At 35.6% G+C, this 22600-nt stretch overlaps 1 protein-coding gene across 4 annotated transcripts in view; it reads left to right on the top strand.

Annotated features, from left to right (window-relative positions):
• The window catches only part of LOC118181709 (uncharacterized), an 87606-nt gene that overhangs the window by 33093 nt on the left and 31913 nt on the right, over nucleotides 1-22600 (top strand). For 3 of the 4 annotated variants that reach the window (XM_035350904.2, XM_035350903.2, XM_035350901.2), the window contains exon 1: nucleotides 9657-10009. The exons of the other annotated variant lie outside the window; for it this stretch is intronic. In XM_035350904.2, the coding sequence (XP_035206795.1) occupies nucleotides 9806-10009 (204 nt within the window). In that variant the 5' untranslated portion in view covers nucleotides 9657-9805. Of the gene's footprint in view, nucleotides 1-9656; nucleotides 10010-22600 lie in introns of those variants that run through there. 4 annotated transcript variants of the gene reach the window in all.

Below are 22600 nucleotides of genomic sequence, written 5' to 3'. Positions count from 1 at the left end.
GATGAAATTAACACAGTAGATGAATATAACGAAAACATAATACCAGTTAAAGTAAAGTTGCAAAACAAAATTAAATCAATTGGAAAAGTTCCATATCAGTCAGGTGAACAAACAGTAAATCCAGAAAATGTTCACGTAGAAAATAAAACTTCAGGAAACAGAACTAAACTTCCTAAACTTTCGTTTCCTCGATTCTATGGTGAGCCTTCAGAATATTTAGATTTTTGGAATCAGTTTGAGAATTCTGTACATAATAATTCTAATTTAACTGAGGTTGACAAATTTTGCTATTTGAAGTCGTTATTAGGTGGTAAAGCCCTAGCTAGCATCAAAGGATTCTCAATTACTCCAGAGAATTATAAACAGGCTGTTAAATTAATTTCGGAAACATTTGGCCAAAGAGACATTTTAATAAATGCTCACTTGTCAAATTTATTAAATCTGGCACCTGTAAAAAATGCTTCTAACATTCATGTCCTCCGTAACCTTTATTTTGAAGCCCAAACTCAAATTAGATGTTTAGAGGAATTAAATGTCAAATCGGAAACATACACAACAATACTGACTAACATAATACTAAAACATCTGCCAGGAGAATTGACTCTTGAATTTTCGAAGCAAAATATAAATAATTGTCATGATTTACAGGAATTGATGAAGTTTTTACACAATGCTATTAGTGCAAGAGAAAAGGCATTCCGTATTAATTCTAATAATGTATCTTCATATAATAATTTTTATTCTAACCAACACAAACAAAACAATTTTCGAAATCAGAAACGAAACTTCCCTCCGAGTCGCAATAATCAACACGCGTCAGTATCAGAATTTATGGCGAAAACTTCTGAAGTTTGTTTATTCTGTGGTCAAGGTCACTGTAAGACTGAATGTGAGAACATGACTGTACAGCAAAAAAGGGATAAATTAATTAAGGAAAGGAGATGTCTGTTATGTTGTAACACAAACTGTTTTGTGAAAAAATGTAATGCTAAACAGTGTTCATTCTGCTTTGGTAGACACGCCAAAGCTATTTGTTTTAAATTTGAAAATTCTAGCAAGTGTAAATCTAATTCAAAACCGGAAGGAGAAAAACCAAAGGAATTGGAAATTCAGCCTACTATTTCGAATTCAGTTGTAAATGATAGGAATGTGATTTTATTGCAGTGTGTTAGGACAGAAATTGTTGGTCGTAAATCGTCAGGTACAGTTATTGCAATGTTTGATAACGGTAGTGAGAAGAGTTTTATTAAAAGAAATGTATCTATGAAGTTGGGATTAAAATGTCTAGAGTCAGAAACATTAAAGATTTATTCATTTGGAGCAAAGGATCCTAGGTTGCAAACATGTCGCAGAGTTGAAGTGAGATTGCGAAATATTTTAGATGGAAATGAAGTCGTAATACAGGCGTTGGAAACAGATGAAATTTCGAGGGCGGCGATTAATTTGCCGAATGAGCGTACGAGAACTGAAATGGAAGCCAAGGGATTAACTTTAACTTGGGGTTATAATCAAGCGTCAGATGATAATGAAATTTCCTTGTTAATAGGTATAGATTTTTATTGGAAGTTGACAAAAGGTTTTGAAAGGTTAAATACGTCTTTGGTAGCTGTAAACACAGAACTTGGATGGTCCTTGCAGGGAAATTGTGGTGATATGAGTAAAACGGCTGCTGTGAACTTAGTTTTAGGTGATCAAAGCACTGTATCAGCTGAACTCAGGCGTTTCTGGGAACTGGAAAGTTTAGGTATTGAAAACAAGGAAGCGGAGTGTTTGACTTTAGTGGAACAGGAGATACTTAATGAATTTAATAATTCTGTTGGGTTCGTAGATGGAAGATATTGTGTAAAGTTGCCGTGGAAACCAGGTATGCAGGAGAAATTAGCAAATAATAGAAAAGTGGCTCGGAAACGTTTCAATAGTCTGGTTAGGAGATTTAGAAATGATACAGCTTTTTATGAGGATTACAAAAGGGTAATTGATGATTATCGTAGGGAAAGTATCATTGAGAATTCGTCGTCAGATATTGAAGTGTCATATTCTGAGCAGTCATTCTACTTACCCCACCACGCTGTCATTCGCGAGGACAAATCTACTAGTCGACTTCGAATCGTGTTTGATGGTTCTTCTCATGAAGGAGGACAACTTTCAATTAATTACTGTTTATTTAAAGGACTAAACTTGTATCCGAATCTATTTGAAATGATTTTAAAGTTTCGACAAAATACAATCGCCTTCACAGCGGATATAAAGCAAGCGTATCTACAAATTTTGATCGATCCTAGTGATAGAAAATTTACTAGATTCTTCTGGACTGATGATATCGGTTCTAATTCATATCAAGAAATGAACTTTAGTAGAGTTTTATTTGGACTAAAACCAAGTCCATATTTGTTAGCTGCAACTCTGAAATATCATTTTGATAAATGTAAAGAAGAATTTCCTGATACTTGCAAATTACTGTCAGAATGGTTTTATGTCGACGATTTGATTGGAGGCGAAGAAGACTTGCAAGCGGCTTTGAAAATTACGACTGAAAGTGTAGAAATTCTCAAAAGATGTGGCATGATATTACGAAAATGGAAAACCAATTCCATGGAATTGCGTAAGCTGTGGAAAGATTCTGAGTTCGACATCGATGAGGAAAAGAGCCCAAGTACGGGACTTGACTCACCATCCAAGGTGTTGGGTCTAGTTTGGGATCCAGATGCAGACACTATATCTTTTAACGTGAAAGAATTATCAAAGTTTGTCAAGAACGGTACTGCTTCGAAAAGGTTTATTCTTCGAGTAGTGGGTCGTATTTATGATCCTATCGGATTTCTTGGGCCTTTCATCATAAAGCTGAAGTGCATTCTACAGGAACTGTGGAGTCATGACATAGACTGGGATGATAAACTTCCATCGTCACTGGATCACAAGTGGCAGTTGTGGTGCAGTGAAATCGAACACTTAGAAGATCTCCAGACTCCTAGATGTTATTTTTCAAATTTGAACTGTAAATTTATTTCATTTGAATTTCATTCTTTTTCAGATTCATCTCTTTTAGCCTATGGAACTGTATTGTATTTAAGAGCTATATCTGAATATGGGAGGATAAGTATCAGTTTTATTTGTTCTAAAAGTCGTGTAGCTCCTCTGAAAAGTCTTACATTACCAAGACTGGAATTAATGGGAGCTTTATTGTCCGCAAGATTAGTCCATCAAGTAAGTAAATGTCTTAAATTTAATACTTCTAGTTATTTTTGGACCGACTCGATGATTACATTATGTTGGATTAAGGGACAAGCTAGTAAATACAAAACTTTCGTAAAAAATAGAATAGAAGAAATTCAATCTTTATCAGATACCAATAATTGGGCTCATTGCTCTGGTAAGGATAACCCTGCAGATATCTTGTCCAGAGGAATTTCTGCAGCAAATTTAGCTACAAACCATCTTTGGTGGCATGGTCCAACGTGGCTAAGCCAATCACCTGAATACTGGCCTACTGAAAGAGAGAACTTAAAATCTACAGACGTAGACTTAGAGCTAAAAAAAGAATTTGAAAGTACAGTGCAAAATAACTGTTTGGAAGAAAATTCGAAATTTATTTTAGATTTAAGGAAACATAGTTGTTTGTTAAAAGTACTAAGAGTAACTGCACTAGTTAAACGGTTTGTTAATAAACTTCAAAAACGACAAACGATTGCAAGTCCCCTCACAGCAGAAGAACTTCAAAATGCTGAAATAGACTGGATAAAACATGAGCAAAACATAGAGTTCAACTTAGAATTGCAGAGCCTTAAAAATGGTAAATCGATTCCTAAAAACTGTCCACTTTCGAATTTAGCCCCATTTCTCGACAGTTGCGGTGTATTGCGCATAAAAGGAAGGTTAGAGCAAGGAGCGTTTACAAAGGATGAAGCTCATCCTATACTTCTTCCTAAGCAGTCTAAATTTACAGAGTTAATTATTATTCGAGAACATAATAAAATTTTTCATGGTGGAGTTAGATTTACACTAGCCAAAATTAGGTCTAGATTTTGGATTCCACGAGGTAGACAAATTATAAAAAGAGTATTAGGTAACTGCCTAATTTGTCGAAAGTATAAGTTGAAAACAGCTAAACAAATAACTAGTCAACTACCTAAATGTAGAATTACTGAAAACCATCCTTTTACTGTAACTGGCATAGATTTTACTGGCCCAGTTTTAATAAAATCAGGAAAGGATACGCCTCAAAAGGCTTATATAACATTATTTACATGCAGTGTTACTAGAGCTGTGCACATAGAATTAATCACAAATATGTCAACAAAAAATTTTATTTTGTCATTAAGGAGATTTTTAGCTAGGAGAGGAAATTGTAAAGTTATCATTTCCGACAATGCTAAGAGCTTTAGAGCCACTAATGAAATTCTTAAAGAATTTGCAAAAATTATAATAGATTCAAAATTGAAAGATTTCATATCAATAAACGGCATAACTTGGCAATATATTGCGCCTCACGCGCCTTGGTGGGGTGGTTTTTATGAAAGGCTTATGAAAAGTATCAAAGATCCTTTGAGAAAGGTTCTCGGAAGGGCTCTTCTTAACTTTGTGGAAATGATGACTATTCTATCAGAAATTGAGTTAGTTTTAAATCATAGACCTCTTACTTATGTCCATAATGAAATAAAAGAGCCAGAAGCTCTTACACCTGCCCATTTCTTGTTTCCAGGGCAAGAAAATATTTCTTATCCTGTACATTTCGCCGACCTTTTCAGGAATGAACCATTCAGCAGGCAGACTTTGACTAGGAGAAAACTGTATCAAACTAATCTTTTGAAACAAATTTGGAAAACGTGGAAGGAGAATTATCTCCTCGAATTACGGTCTGCGCATACTTTTCTAAATCCATCTCCTGAAAGGAATCTTAAAAAGGGTGAGGTTGTATTGCTGGAGGGGTCGACGAAATCAAAATTTTTATGGCCTATTGGAATTATAGAAGAAGTTTATAAAGGTAGGGATGGGTATGTGCGTTCATGTTTGATTCGTACTTCTCAAGGACTTTATCGAAGACCCGTCCAATTAATCTATCCTTTTGAAGTTTAAAGTGATATATATATGTTTGTTTCATGTATTGTATTTAATTTGCAATGTAGTTTTCAGTATTAATTTGTGCATATTGATTTTGATTATATCTAAATATATTATTCATATGTAAATTTAATGTGCTCTTAAAAGAGCACAGGTGGGGTGTGTTAGAACTTTTCATAGGATAGAGGGCGCTGTTGCGCCAAAGGAATTCTGTTTTTTTTTACATTATGTAACTGTGGTTCGCCATTGCGATGTGTGTGTATTGCTGTGATATATTGTGGTGCTTTCATTAAATATAAATGAAAGATATCGTCATGAATTTTTTGTATCCAAATCAAGATCAAATTTACCACTGATGCATATTCGTCGAAACAAAATTAGCGTTCGAACAAGAATCGTCAAGTTATTACTAGCCTTTCGAACTACGCATTAGTATCGTTAATCGCTTCGTAACATAATAAAGAAAAAACGATTTTTAGTTTAATTAAAGAGATATAGAATCAAGCAGTGAGTTTTCCCTGACCAAAAATGTAAATAATTTATTTGTTTATTTAGCATAGTAAAAGCAATAAGATTTTCTTTAGTTTCAGGGTAAATCTAAATAAAAAAAAAAATTATTTCTTTGATTTAATTTTGATGAGATGGATATGAGTATATGTTAAGATAAACAAAAGTAATTTTTTTGCTTAATTTTATCAGGGAAAAATTGTTATAGGAAAACAGAAGACAACATAGGGAAAAATTGTTATAGGAAAACAGAAGACAACATTTTATTTAACTGCATATTATTTGCTAAAATTGCAAAAGTAACAAACTATGGTAAATGATTAAAATGAAATTAAATTAAAATACTTCATTGGATTACAATAAATATTGTTGGCCTGAAAACATGCAGTCCTGTTATGAATTTTCAAGTATACGAATGGGTTGTTTTATTAAGGTGGTGTTTGGAGTTTCGGCTGTGTTCTGAGAAATCGAGGTAAGAGAAGCACATAGCAGGAAAATATTTGGCTCACTTTACACTGATTTAGTTTCTTCAATAGAATAAGATCAGAAGGCAGTGAAAAAAAGTTCTAAAAATTTATGAAGTCAAACATCAACATTTATAACCAAGGTAATAATTTCAAATGAAACTTACATTCGTAATCTCTGCTTTATGAAAATAAGACGATATTGTCAAAAGATGGCGCCACCAGATTAGCAAAGAACAAACTTGGTATACTGCAATAGTCTATTGCAGAGTTTCTTAAACTGTGGGTCCCGAACCTAATGGGGGTCGCGGGACGCATATTTCACAAGTGCACATCAGCGTAGCCACTGAGGGAGGGGTTTCGAATATGAACCAATGAGCTGCTATTGCTCTTGTGACGCTAAATCTTCGTGCATGTGAGCATATGGTGTTTGCGTTTTAATTTGCATTTGTTTCGCAGTTATAAATATATGGCGTAATAGTAGAAATCTTGTAGTGCTTTCGTTTTCTGATTTTAATTAATCGCTGATATTTCACTTTCGTGATTTTTATCACGCATTAATATTTGAATTGATGTTCACGGCATATTATGTGGATTAAGAGAATTCAAGTGTATATTTTTTTAATTGAGCTGAGAATGACTGAAAGGGTTACAATGAATCTTCTTATTTCAGTGCTTGCATTCTTTTGACTTTTAAAGTGTAAGAATCAGAATACATTGATCTATTGCTAACATTAAAAATTATATGTAAATAAATTGAATATATTCGTTGTGAAAAAGATAAATGTTTGATGAGTATTTCTTGTGTAGGTAGTGTATTTAAGAGTGAGCAGTTATTAAATGTGAAATTTAAAACACTAAATGTATACGAATGTAAATTAGTAAAAGTTCGCATTGAATAAAATTCTGCATTGGTTATTATTATAACACATCTTTTTCATATAGACTGCAATAAAAAGTGCTGACTTCTACTTACATATATAATTGATGTAAATATTTTTCTCATACGCATAGTTTTATGTAAAGATTGCATTTGGACTCAGATGTTTATCACATATTTCTTTCTTCATCTTATTTACCACTTATTAAGTAATATTTCACATCGATATTTTTACGAAGCATCCAACATGTGTTTGTATTTATTTCAACCAGGTAGTGAAATCTTCATAATTGCCTATATTTGATTTAACTTCGCAAAGAAAAGTTTATTTTGTACAGAAAATTGCGTTGCAGAATATTTTCAACCATCTTGCTTAAATCTTAAAGCACGCGAAAGATCATGTGACATGACAGAAATATTACCGGATCCTCATTGGTCCATCCTAGAAGCCACTCCCTCGGTGGCTACACAGATGTGCACTTGTGAAATATGCTCGCGGGACCTACAGTACGGTTTCTCCAAAAATGTTAGCAATTTTGATATTTCTTTAACTTATTATAATAATTTTACAATTACCAAATATTTTTGTATAATTTATCAGAAAATAGATAAAGATAAGACAATGCAGCCGAACAAAAAAGAAAAAGGAAATGTTTCGACGATTTTTTTTTATAATAGAAACGCTCATTTAACTTTAAAAATTAACATCAATGACCTAAAACTGTATAGTATTGTAGGGTTCCTCACTCTCTTTTGCCTAAGATGAACGTCGAGGAACCTAGTGAACTATGTAGTGATTTATCGCTGAGTTCAGAACAACTAAGACGTAGATTCGAGAAGTGTATTTCAATCAAATAACAATAAGAGTCGACCCTTCTCTGGCTTATAGGAAGCTTCTACTCGAACTTTAATTAAGAATAAGAGATAAGAAACTAAACTATAATCAACTAAAGGAGACTTGAAGTTGAACACAACGTATCTAACGTAGTTGGCACTTAAATTAAACTAACCGGTGAATATCAATAGGCACGAGCGTAACAGCTTCAAGGGTGACTTAGCCTGAAGGAAAACAAGAGCCACTGAGGATTCCTTAGCATTATGATCGCGATATGGCTACGTCGGATAGATGCATAATGCAAAGAAACCCATCACACTCTAACGTCAACCCATCACATTCGTTATTCCACCGATACTGGAATAGAATTTAGAAGATTCATCATTAAGCACCGTAAAGTCTTTCAAAATATCAAAAATATTATTGATTTCCTGCACCGACAAGGACTGTACCTGTGTCATCCATAGCATACAACCCAAAATAATTCTTCAGAAAATGCAACAGTAAGAATATCCACTCTACACCGCTCATATTAACCTATATGCGGTGGAGAGTGGATATTCTTATTGTTGCATTTTCTGAAGAATTATTTTGGGTTGTATGCTATGGATGACACAGGTACAGTCCTTGTCGGTGTAGGAAATCAATAATATTTTTGATATTTATAAACTGATAACTTATAAACTGTACTATGAATGAACTTATAAACTGCGAACTGTGTAACAAAAAACCAAATAAACAACTAACCACGTTACCATAATCACTTCCCCCATTAAACAAAGCTCGAAAACCGAAACACAAAAGAAATATATGTATAGATCTGTAAATAACTTATTGTATTTATTCAGGGATAAATAGTCTTGACTTTTAAGTCCTGGTATTAATCCATGCAACTGCAAAGTCCCGTGTAAAGTACGTCTTATGTCAATATTGTCTGTTATGCAAATTATGCACCATTAATATGAATGCCGCAATGTAAGCAAATTCCCGAGCATGGCGTTAGCATGCTCCGTGAGGGTGCACTTCCATAGATGATTAGCGTTGTTGTTCTTATGTTGACGAGCAAACTTTCATCGATTTCATTTATTTTATTGGAACCGTCTATTCGTTCATTAAATCTTTGCATGAAATATAGGGAATACACTACCCGCATGTAATTGTTACAACAAATTTTACCATTTTTTCACATATTAAGGTATTTGTCATACCGTTTTATGGACTTAAACTTCTCTGTCGAATCATTTCTGCTCTCATTTCTCTTGCATAAATCTAATGGCAGTGATGAACAATATTCTAGAACCAATGAACTAATTTTCAACGCGGTGCCTCTTCTTCTTTTTACATTTGCAACCCCGTACCTCCAAATGGTTAATTTTATGTTGGGGCCGTTATTGCATTCTTGTTTGTCAGGTAAAAAGACCTGTTTCTTGAAATTATGATATGGCATCCATTTCTTTATTTGGTAAATTAATGACTGTTAGCCGCATATTCACAAAAAGGTAAGGAATAGTTTTAAGAAACCAATGCGAATTATATAAAAAATATAAAAGCCATATAAAAATGTAACACGATGCTAATGTAAGAACACATGGTGAGATTTTTGTCGAAATATCTCAGTTAATTAGAGACTAAATTTCGGAAGCCGGTATAATAAGGAAGGCTACAGTACACTGAAACTTCATTTCGCGTGACAGTTACGTGCTTTAAATGAAATGCATATTTACTCAAAGACTTGATGTAATTGAATTTCATTTGGTGTTCAAACTTTTGTTTTAAAATGCAATAATGCTTCGAAGATCATGCCTTTAAAAACAAAGTTTTTATTTCTTTTTCTCGCGATCATTGTAAACGCATTTAAATTCAGACTTTTTAAAGCTGCGTGTTCCTTTAAAAATGGATTATCGACGTTGGAAATTTAATGTTAAAATCATAATACTTAACTTTGTCAAATAGTTATGAAAACAATTTAAATTTTCTGTGATACGATTTCCTAATGCGAGGTTTTCTGTTCTGTTGTATGTTGAGTACACTTCAAGATAATTTTTTTTTCCGATTCTTTAAATGTCCAATCATAAAACTTGCAGCAATTTAAGAGCAATGGAGCAAAATGCAGCATCGCGACGAAAACCTGGAGAAAATGAAGCTATCAATTTGTTAGTAACTGAAAAGGCAATTAATCAAGAAAAATGCAGCAGTGCACTTGAAAAGCTTTCTCATCCAACAAATATATTTTGGAATATGACACTTCATCAGAAACAAATTCAAGTAAACCTTTCTTTCTAATTCAGTCCTTTCATCTACTTTATAAAATCAATTTGGTTTATATCTTTGTTGGTCTAACAGTTTTTTAGTTTGTGAAAAGTTATTTTTCATTAAGATAAAATGCCAAATTTATTTTCTTATTTTCAAACAGACATTTTGACATTACATGGTACTCATTTTATTAAAATAATTTATTAATTAATTGACTGATATAAATATTTAGCTTAAATGTTTCCAAGGAATTGGAACACATAGCAAGTTATATATTAACTTTTGTATAATATAGGTCTAATTACTTTTATGAAAAAGGTTAATCATAAAAGTGTAAAGTGTCTAATTAGATCATGTAGCTTGAATGCTAAAGTCATTCGGATTGCGTTGCCAAAGGCAAATCATTTGAGCCTCAATTCTCTTAAAAACTGACAGAAGCTTGTTGTCAACTTAGATTGCTAAAATATGCTATAGCAGTCTGACGCGAGGCTGCTAAAAGTAACAGGTTGTCAAACATGAAACGCAAAATTTAGTGAATGAATAAAACTAGCGAAATGATAATGAATTTCTGCAGGTTAATGAGATCTAATATTGGCAGTATTTTATGCTAACATAAATATTTTGTTAGACCCTGATACAGATATGAATACTGCTGTGATAATATATATGTGCGCCCACTATAGAAATGCTTTGATCAGAATTGAAAGTAAAACATGTCTTCATTATTCGTAAATACGTGTGTAAAGTTTATCCTAAGTTGTTAACAGTTATTTTTAGTTAAAGACACTTTCCTGTCTTTCCTAATTTCAGCTTACAATTTTCTACCAGAATGTGTTTTCAGAGTCGCGGTTAACAGCAAAGGCACAGCTTTAGTATAGCCCATCCGGAATTTTAAACAAAAAAAAAAAAAAAAAAAAAAAATATCGCCAAGAGAGGCGATAAATGATATGATCTGGTAACCCATACTATTCGCCAAACGCAATGTAAACAAGAGGATGGAATTACGGTTACAGCTAATTTAGTAGTCAGTTACATTTATTCAATTTCAATACAAATTACCGACATATCCGTTTACTCAAAGTTTAATGCACGTGTCCTGTATTCTTACTTTTCCGGTATAGATTTCTCTTAAAATTTGTCTCACGCTGCGTTGCAGGAGGAAATACAACATTTTAAATTAGAATTATACTAAAATTAATATCTAAATACACAATTCGTAACACTGTTATTGGCGATTGTTTAAAGCTCAGATACCGTGAATACTATTTTGTATATATTTTTTTGGCTACTTGAGGTGATATTTTTGCGTTTAGTTATTGCTTGCTCTAAAACTGCTGTTAGTGATGTTGTAATTAAGTATCAGGAGATTATAAAGGAAAATTTAAGGTGGGAGTTTTCAAACAAGCGTAAAATTTTGGGAACAGATATTGGTACTTTTCCGTTTCGCCGGCGCAAATCTCGCCAAGCAGACGTTATTGGCGACAACATACAGTATACAAATAAAAAATGTTAACAAATGTTAGTTCTAAGAATTTTTTATTTTGAAGGCATAAATGTTTTAATAGAGCTTAAAATTTTGTAAAATGCCAATAAATGAAAACAATAAATTTGTAAAAAAGACATTAATTTAAGAATTTACTATGCTTTCATTGTTCAACATCCTGATTCACCGGTTCGTATCACGTGACCCCAAGAAATCTCATCTCACGTAAACTATACTACCAAAATCTAATTCTCTCAGTAATTATCTACATTAATTTCAAGTTAAATCTTGTTTACAAATCTTGGAATGCAAGTTTAAATGCAAGAATTGTTTCAATTCATACGAATAGCTTACTCGGAAATTATGTAAAACCGCAGTGCTTTACTTCGCTGGTGCATTAGAATTGCTGAATTTAATTTTTGACTTTGCCTTTACTATATTTTCGTCTTCGGTGAGCGGTGTGATTGCTTCCTAATTGACTTAATTACCGAGAATGGTCTTAGGTCATAAAATTGAAGTATCTGGTAAATATTCTATGTAATTTTATGCCAGTATTGAAAAAAAAAAAAATAATCTGATAAGAAATGGCTACGACTTGTTTTAAAAATGAGGAGTAAAAGGTTACCAGCGAGGATATTCCGTTTGGCATTAGTTGTACCATTATTGGCGACTTTATCGCCTGCGCCGGCAAAACGGAAAAGTACCCAGATATTTTATGTATGAATTAACAATAGAGTATGAACTTTTTAGAGGATTTTTGATGGATTGTCCATTATTGAAGGATAACGTTTTCTGTGAAAAATTAAGATACCATGCTGGTTAGTTAGTCAGAAAAATCATCGAATGGTAGTATTTGCAAGAAATGTACGGCTGAGAAATCAATTAGGCTAGGATCTTGATTCGCCTGTAGTAAGCTCAATTTTTTGTAGAATTTTTTTTTTTTTTTTTTTTTTTTTTTACAACGCGAATCAATGGAGTTGCTTATTCGCGAATTTCAGCAATTCTCCGATTTCTTTTAAGTGAAAGCAGATTTCTTAGTATATGAGCAATGCAGAGTTTATTCAATTTCTGATTTTTAAGTGAAAAGAGATCACTATATACATGGGCAGAGCCAATGTAGTGCGCAATGCCGAGGTTGTGCGCGGTGCCTAGTTTGTGCAATTCTAGGATGTTTTTTTAAGTGGAAATAGATCGATGTGTACATGGGCAGAGCCAATGTAATGCGCAATGCCGAGGTTGTGCGCGGTGCCTAGTTTGTGCAATTCTAGGATGTTTTTTTTTAAGTGGAAATAGATCGATGTGTACATGGGCAGAGCACTACAGACCAGGCTTCCGGCCTCAGGTATAACCAATCGGAATAGTGCCTGACCTGTAGAAATTATCTACTATCTACTTCCGCCACTGCCAGGGCGAGCCCCGCAAACCAGCGGCATTTATTGAGTCTAAGTCAGAAGTTACCGATTCACAGTAACGGTTGTTACAATGGCACCTTTGAAGACGTTGTCTGCTACATGAAAAGATGTAAGTGCTGTACTGAGCTGAGTATTATTCATACGCGCGTGTAATTACAATTGCTCTGATTGTGTAATGTTCCATCGGCAGTAATGGGTTAAGAGCACTGCATGAAATTTAGTACATTGAGTTAGTAAGGTGTCCGGACTTCACTACAAATCGTTATTGGTGAACTTGGCTTAATCTATGCTGCGTATCTGTCTGTGTCACATACTAAAGACATACTGTACATACATACATAGCATGATGATATACATAGCATGAAGATTACATACATAGCATGTAGATTATACATAGCACTAAAAATTACACATAGCACTAAGAATTACACATAGCATTAAAAAAAATATACATAGCATCAAACATTATTACTGTTTTGCTCAATGAACAAATTATATAACTTACTATCCGCACAAATATTGTACTCATTAGTAGCTGTGCACACAGAATATTATAAACATTAAATAGGTCCTAGCAGCCCCACGTTATTTACATATTACATAATATATGCGTTTCATAATATGCGCTTACATAATATATAGGATTATAAGATAAATAATTAAATACTCGAATGCAGAACATTGCAAATTTGAATAGGTAAGTAAATGAATGATACTGAGATACATTAATAACGATTAATAGTGAGTAACTAAAGAATAGTATTTAATACTAAAGCTCATAAGTGCATAACAAAGTTCGCAAATAAGTTTCAAAGTTCCATAAGTTTCAAAATTTCTTAATTTAATGCAAAACATACAGCTGTGTTTCAGGAATTTTGTGCGGAAATCGAAATGATGCAACTATCTTATAACTATTAATACTAAGTAAGCGCATGATAAATTCTAGATTAGATATGCTTGCTTAATAGGTTACACGATTTGCAATAAGGCATAATTCCATAGCAGTAAAATAATAAAGAATATAGGGAAGTGCTATGGCTGACATGACTTAGTGCGCATTTTGATTACATGGCACTTCTTGGTAATATGCAATAAAAACATAAGAGATAAAAATGGCAACATACTGAGATGAATGAGTACTAAGAATGAAGTTTCTGAGTACAGTAAGCAAAGCACAGAATACCATGGTACAATGATTAAACAAGCATGAAATTTTGTACAACTGGCAACACATATTATTGATACGCATACAGGATCTTGCTTACATTACTTATGGCAATGCTTAAATATACATAATATAATACATTCTTAAGATAATTTGCTTATGAAACATACTTATAAGAGTGTCAGTTCATTACTTAATGCTGATGGGAATCCACTTACATATATATACGTTGGATTATGTATTTACTACATTCAATTTAAGTGGAAGGCATAAGATTACGATTATAATGATTAAATTAATATATTAGACACGTTAAGGTGTTGACAACATATACTGTAGCTACAAAATTCAGATTAAAATGAAAGCATATGATATCAATTATAATAATTAAGTTAATACTATAAACACATCGAGGATGATTATTACAGTCAAGTAAAAGTCACATAAAGTGTAGTATTTAAGGTAATACGTTAAATGCATCTAACGAATAGGATAAGAGTATGATGAAAATAATATGGACATAACAGTAGTAAACAGATCTTACTTATCTGGTAGCAGGGTTATGCGCTGGGAGGTATTAGGTGACAAATGAAAAGTGTGCCCTGCAGAACTTGATGATCTTGTGAAGCTTAAAGCACGCACCCCTCCGTTCTAGTAGCACTTTTGTCCATTCCCTCCAATATCTATCTGAAGGAGGACGCATGTGGTGCGCCTCTGTCAATCTGCATGTAAATGCATAATGGTCTGGCGTTCCGATTAGTCCACATTCACAGAGATCATAGTCTCTAAGTCCAAATCTGTGTAGGTAATCAGGAAACGGGCCGTGCCCAGAGAGGAACGTAGTCAATGAAGATGAGTTGGAGAAGACAAGGTCTGTAACTTTTGGGATAAATTTATACGTCCTTCGACCTGTCCGGGAAGTATCCCATCTCTGCTGCCATTCTGCGTAAAGGTCGCCGCGTGTAATCTTTTTGAGATAAGAGGAAGGCAGAGGTAGAGCATGTTCTGGCAGGAAGATACCCGAAGCCGCTTGTTTTGCCTGTTCATCCGCCAGCTCGTTGCCGACTACACCTGTGTGCGCTGGTACCCAGCTAATGATGGGACGATAATTGAGTGGGAGGTTGACTAATGCCCTTTGTATGTTGAGTACGAAGGGGTCTCGGCTGGCTGGTCCTTCTATGGCGGCTATGCTCGACAGTGAGTCACTATAGATATAGACAGTTTCTTGGTGACTATATGAGAGATCGATTGCTTTTTTAATAGCTGACAATTCAGCTTGGTAGACTGTGTTGTTCGGATTGAGTCTACGTTTCCAGCGGTATTTGATTTCTCCATCGATCATTGTGCATAAGCCGCATCCAGTGCCATCCTTTGTTTTGGAACCATCCGTGTAGATGGCTATTGAGTTCTGCCGACAGAGAAGTGTCTGCGTGTATATATTTTCCGCGAGGTTATGCTGGGCTGGGTGGCAGGGATAGTCAAAGATCTTGTGCATATACTCCGAGGTATGCAAGTTCCTGTTCCAGAGTTTATAGTCTTTCCCAAGTCGGAGAGTATTGGAGATGGCCGCCTCTCGCTCTGCCACCAAGTCTAGTGGTGGTATCCCTGTTAGGACTTGCAGTGCCGCTGTTGAAGTTGTCCTGTATCCTCTGCTTATTTACAAAAGGTGTGTTAGATGTTTTGCCCAAATGCCGGATCCGTATAAAACTATGGCCTGAGTAACGGTGAGATACCAATGTTTTAGCAGTTTCGATGAAATGCCCCAGGTTGGAGCAGCTGTTCTCTGCATGTAATTTTTAAGAATGTCTGTTTTTATTTTTAGATACTGAAGATACGGAAGCCAGGATAACCTTGAGTCAATGATTAAGCCCAAGTATTTGAGTTGTTTAACTATCTTGATGGGGTTGCCATAAAGTTTGATGGATGGATTCCTTTTGAGAGGTCTTTTGGCGCCTATGAGCAAAGCTTGGGATTTTAAGGCAGAGATCGTGATCTTGTGGTCCCTTGCCCAGAAGCTAAACTTGTCGAGGTAGAATTGCGCTGTCATTTCTAATTTGGATCTTCCATGGACTATAATCAAGAAGTCGTCCGCGTAGGCCAGTATGTCACAGTCCTGGCAATTGTCATCAAATTCCTTGAAGATTGAGTTGGCAACTATCTTCCAAAGTACTGGTCCAAGGCATGAGCCCTGGGGCATCCTTTCTTTAGGTGATGTCTGACTATACCATCGTTCGCTGTATACTGGAGTGTGCGATCGCTGAGGTAACTATGAATTAGCTCTTGTAGTTCTGCCGGGCAGTTCATCTGAGATAAAGCCTGTATAACGTCTGGCCACCACAGGGAGTCAAATGCTCCCTGGATGTCCAGACTAATGATCAAAGAGTGGTGCCCCTTGCTTCTGTTGCACTCTATCAAGTTCATTAACTTGGAGATGGCGTGTTCTGTAGAAAGTCCTCCTCGGAAGCCAAATTGCCTGGGGTCTATGGAATTGTTTCTAGGAAAAAATTTAGTCTTCCAAGTACTACCCTTTCTAGCAGCTTGCCAAACGAGGGGATGAGACATATTGGCCTGTAGGATGTGGGTTGTTGTGGATCTTTGCCCGTTTTATGGAAGAGTGCTACCTCTGCATTTTTGGTCGATTTCGGAAAGTGTCTATTCTTCCAACAGGCACCGATGTACTCTTCGACTAAGTCAGGCGCAAAAGCATAAATCATGCGTATTACGGCATTGTCTAGCCCGTCCGGGCCTGGTGCCTTCTTTGTGTTTAGGTGTTTGACGATAGCCCCTATCTCATGCCTAGTAGGAGGGGGTTCCAAAGAAGTCTGATATCTGGTGAAGTTATTGAATGAAGTTCTTATCTCTGATTGCGCAAGGTTGTCATCTGTCGGTGGGTCTTCTTTGAAGAGTGACTTAAGTATGTAGCTGATTGCTTCGGTTGCACTAGTGCCTGGAGCTATTGACAGGGGGATTTGTGTTGGTCTAAAGACCTTGTTGGTTGCAATCTTGAAAACCTTGTCGTATTTCTCAACGGTGCGAGAGCAGTATTCGCACCAGGAGTCTTGCTTTGCTATAGAGATCTGTCGCTTATATTGCGCTTGTTGTATTTTGTAACGGGCGAAGAGTGTCCTGCGGACCATTGGCTCCTGTGTGGATTGAGCTTGCCGTCTCAGTTTTCTGAGTTTGCTCCGTTCCTGTGACAATTGGGGTGTCCACCATGAGGCTGATGTCCGAATTTTAATTTTTTTTGTCTTGAAAGTCTTGCGACAGGCATCAGTGCATTGGTCAATTAATTGGTCATAGGCTTTGTCTAGAGCTGCTCTGGTCGTGCTATTCTGAAGTGCTGTTTTAATAGAGGGGATGAAGGGAGAAAGGTGTTGTTCCAGTTTTTGTGTCCCACCATATGCTGTCTTAAATCTTTGTTTAATTACAATGCTGCGTGGGGATTGCAAGTTAAACATGATAGCTTGATGGTCACTAAGAGAAGGGAAGTCTGCTACTGTCCAGGCTGCAATATGTGAGGATAGCTGTGGTGTTGCCAAAGAGAGATCAGGCCAGCCTCTGGCACGTATTGTGTCAAAGGTGGGAGGGGAGTCGCTTTTATTGAGGATGACCAATCCATGAGAACTTATGAAATCTATGACAGGAAAGGAGCGAGGACTGTCTGTTGGTGAGCCCCAAAGGCGGTTAGCAGCGTTAAAATCCCCGCAGATCAGGATGTGGGTTAGAGGAGTATGGTGTAAGAAGTCAAGTTCAGTTAGGAGGTCGTTGATACTGAGACTAGGGGGAAAGTAGCATGAAATGACCATGAGGCTTCCCTCTATTGAGTCCAGAATGATGGCAATTGTGTGGTTTGTCGTTCTCCAGACCATGGGATTCATTGCACCGTTATAGACGATCATAGCTATCTTGTTATGGGAAAGAAAAATTTTGTTGTGTGAAGTTGAGCCAACTGGAAGACCTTCTTTAGTAATATAAACCTCTTGAAAGATACCTAAGTCCGCCTGCTGTTGGAATTGGGCATGCAGCATGTGACTTGTGGCTACTGAGGATCTTTGTAAGTTACATTGCATGACTTTGAGAACTGGAATTCTTGATCTTTGGGTGTTATCTATTGTTGTCCTGCTGTCCGCAGGAGTTTCTGGACCGCAGTCCTGTATACAGGACATTGTCTTGAACTAGCCGTGGCAGTCGTGATCTGTACCTTGTTGCTGATTTGCCAATGTGCAGTTTTTGCATATAGGATGCTCCTTGCAGGATCCTATGGGCATGGAATGTGGGCCTGCGCACTGCACACAAGAGGGTTGTTCTTTGCAATTCCTGCTGATGTGGCCTAGACCTTGGCAGTTGAAGCAACGAGGGACACGGAGGTATCTTCTAAAAGGCCAGGAGAAGAAGCCTAAGTAGATGCGGCCGCTAGATCCAAGCCTGTTGAAGTAGTCCCTATCCAATTGGATAATCCAGTTATTCTTAGAGTTGGATTGGTGTAGGGGAGTTCTTGGGTGAATAGCCCCTACTTTGTTGGACGGGAGATGTAACTCAAATGCCGTAACGATGTCTTTTGTGGTGAATTCTTCCGGTGCACCAAAGAGGATTATCGACTCTCTTCTTGGCTTTGGCTCTCGAAGGGTGAGTGAATCTTTTAAAGATGGTACTTGTTCTATTGAACTTTTCAGCTTGAGTAATTGCTCGCGGGTGTTACACCTGACTAAAAGCTCTTTGGATCTTGTGGCGCGAATCTGCTCTATAGGGATGCCCAATATAGAGGGGTTTAGCTGAGAAGTAAGCTGCTTTTGGATGGCAATCGGGGAAGTGGTGGAATCTATGGGGGCTAGAAGTAGGACGTTGTCCGACAGCTTTTTCTGTGGCCGTTTCTTTTTCCGTTGAATCAAGGTGAATGGACCTCCCTCGTCTTCTTGAACTTCCTGATGTGCCTCTGCAGTGGTGGGGAGATGAGAGGAGGTTGGAACAGAAACTGATGCTGAGGAAGGTTCGAATAATGTTAGCAATTTCTGCAGGGAATCTGCTTGTCCGTTGTAGACTTCCAGTTGTGCTTGATGGGAGTTTATTATTAATTCCTGTTCAAGCACCAATTTCTGAGCCAGGTCCACAAAGTCCAGGATTATTTTGAGATCCTCTTTGTTCAGTTTGCGTTTGGCGTTGTTGGCTGCCAGGAACCGGGAAATGAAGGCGATCTGAGCCAAAAAGTTCTGCGTTCTTGAAAGGGATGAGTCGATAACGGGTGGACACGGTAAGCCTTCTGATGTAACGGAGGGAGGTGCAGAGGGAGGGAGTGAGGAGTCTTTAGCGGCCATTAGAAAATGGTCATATGATGAAATGGCATACACAGTGATTGACAACAGTATTATGACTGATAAAATGGCGAATTAATAATAAAGGTACTATACACTTATTCGTGTAAAGTAACAGGTCTTAAATGCAGCTTTGCAAAATAATTAACAAGGATTTGGTGTAGGTGACAAAATGGCCGACATACAGGATTTAGAAAAAAAAAATTAAACATACATATGCTAATACAAAATCAAAACACTAATTAATGCAATTAAACAAAATTAATAATATAGAATGATGCAGTAATAAATTCCAAGATAATAAATACTTCTTTAGATGGTAAAATACCACAATTCATTACTGAGAAATTGATTTACAAAAATAAAGCAGTTGTTTAAGACTTAGAATCTGTCAACTGTAACTCTGTCAACTCTTAGATACTGTCAACAGGTAATATCACATATACGCTTATTAATGTAGGCAATTAAAGAGATAATGCAGTACCAAATATAGAGATAACATAAATTAGCACTCTGGCTTAACAACGAAAATAGCCTAACGAGATTAATTTAACAATGAATAAATGATGTACTTAAGGTATAAATGCAACATTTTAGAGTAAACAATTAGATATATGAACAGTCGTTAGTAATGAAAATCATGAATGCAAGCATTTTAAATACGATTAAAACATCTGTAAATAGCTGGGATATTAAACAGAAAACTCCCCTTAAGTTTCTGAACTGCCTAAGTGGCTAGGTTTCAAGATTAATTACTAATTAACAAAAACACATTTTAGCAAGAGATCATTATAAACCACACTAAAGTATATGTAGATTAAGATTAAGAGCTTAGTAAATGTATAAGAACATTTCAAATCAGTTAAAAATTGCTTAAAAGTGACTGTAGCAGCCGAATTTACTTCAGTAAATACTCTAAGACCTGGTTATGCTGAATAGAACCAGTGTTCATAACTTTTATACATATTAATTTTTTTTAATTAAACAAAGAGAATGATCAAAATTCTGCCTCGACAAGTTTGCCAAACTTATTAAAAATTAATTAAATTAAATTAATGCACTAATATTGATATAAAAATTTTGGTTGTTCTAAGTATATTAGAAAAATATGACACTTTATATTACAATAGGTACATTGAAGAGTTGACACGCAGACGGGAACCAGTGAACATCTTACTATTAAGATTGCTGTTGCATACAAGATATTACAAAAACATAGTTATCAAACATTTAGATGTGATGTACAAAGAGAAACTTTCAGTTAAGAGTAGAATAGACGTATTAAATGCTAATAGCTGTATTACAATTAATATAAACTATTGAGTTAAAATTGTTCAATCATAGAAACTGTGATACAAAGGAAGTGCCTGTTACTAGGCTCTATTGAGCTGTGTATGTGACCTTTGCCAAGGACGAGTTGTTGTTGCGTCCTCTTGGCAAGATGGCTGACGTAAAAAATCAGAGTCAACAGTACAAAATTACATAAGATATTACGATTTAACTAACAATGCTTTTACATGAATTATCAAAGATATTAGGAAAATACACAGCTCAATAGCAAGTTAAAAATTTGCCTACTTTGGTAATGATGAGATGAACTTGTTACAACGAGGTAATCAAAAGAAATGAATTTTACACAATTAATGCACTAATTTTGAGACTTAGAAAAAAAATCCCATACACTTATCCTATGCTTCACAATGCTGTAAACACGCAATGAACGCTAACAATGACACAACAATAGACGAATCACAAGAACACTTATTACTTGAAAACTACTGCACGCACAAACACAAAACTTATATCGAATTGCTCCGCTAACACTTAGACAACTGATTATCAACTTTGTTTGCACTTTTAATTAGGATTTCCGCTAATTACGAAAGATAATCCAGGAACTTCAACACACACGTCTTTCCTCCTCGGCGGAGGGATGGGCTCTTTCGTGTACATGGGCAGAGCCATGCCGAGGTTGTGCGCGGTGCCTAGTTTGTGCAATTCTAGGATGTTTTTTAAGTGAAAATAGATCGATGTGTACATGGGCAAAGCCAATGTAGTGCGCGGTGCCTAGTTTGTGCAATTCTAGGATGTTTTTATAAGTGAAAATAGATCGATGTGTACATGAGCAAAAGGATGTTTTTTGAAGTGAAAATAGATCGATGTGTACATGGGCAGAGCCAAGGTAGTGCGCAATGCCGAGGTTGTGCAATTCTCTGATATTTTTAAGGTGGAAGTAGATGGATGTGTACATGGACACCGAGCTTTGATGTTTTTCGAGCAAATACGGATCGTTGTGTAACTTTTACCTCATTATTATCATACGTAATGTTTGCAATCGTAATCGCCCTTGATAATATGAGTTCTTTGATAATACAGTGTCTCACAAAAGTGATGGAACACTTGTGCTTTACAAAAGGAAACTGTAATAAAATAAATTAAAAAAACATGTAAAATTTTTTTGTGTGTTTCATACTTAAATTTAGTAACAATTATTATATAACATACATTTTCTCAAAATATTAATTTAATAAAAATACAATTGTTTAGAACGGAGCAAAAAATGGTTCACATAAGTGATGGGACAGCATTAGATACTACTACGTACTATGCAACAAAAATCGTCTGAAGTAAGCAATAAAAATATTTTTGGGGTTTTTTATTTTTACTCAAAAGCAATTGGCAATAAATTATAAAATAGTCTGCAGTATTTCTCTCCAGTTTGTTTTGGAATTTTTGTGTTTTTTTATCTCTGTGCAGCCATGAATGCTAAACGAAAAGAAACCTTGCCTGAAATTCGAAAATTAGTTATTAATTTGCATATTGAACGCGGAAATTCTATTAGAGAAACTGCTGAAACAGTTAACCTGAGTCATTCAACAGTTTTCAATATCATTAAACGATATAAAAAGAATCATATGATTCAGCATAAAGGAAGACCTGGCCGACCATCAAAGCTATCCAATGGAATAAAGCGAATTATCGTTCGAAATATTAAAAAAAAAAAAAAAAAAAAAATCCAAGAATTAGTGCTCCTAAAGTTGCTGCTGATTTACAAGCATTATATGGAGTAATTGTTAATCCTGAGACTATTGGAAGAGTAATTCGATCTGCTGGATATCACGGTAGAGCAGCCAGGAAAAAATTCTTCGTGAGTGAAAAGAATAGAAACCTCAGACTGGCTTTCGCAAAATCCAACATAAATAAGAATTCTGATTACTGGAATGAAGTTATATT

The sequence above is a fragment of the Stegodyphus dumicola genome, chromosome 2, assembly GCF_044657685.1.
Source record: "Stegodyphus dumicola isolate Sdum_Otavi_A_Nest chromosome 2, ASM4465768v1".
Taxonomy (NCBI): Eukaryota; Metazoa; Arthropoda; class Arachnida; order Araneae; family Eresidae; genus Stegodyphus; species Stegodyphus dumicola.
The sequence above is the reverse complement of the archived record's forward strand: the minus strand, read 5'-3'. Positions and strand labels throughout refer to the sequence as shown.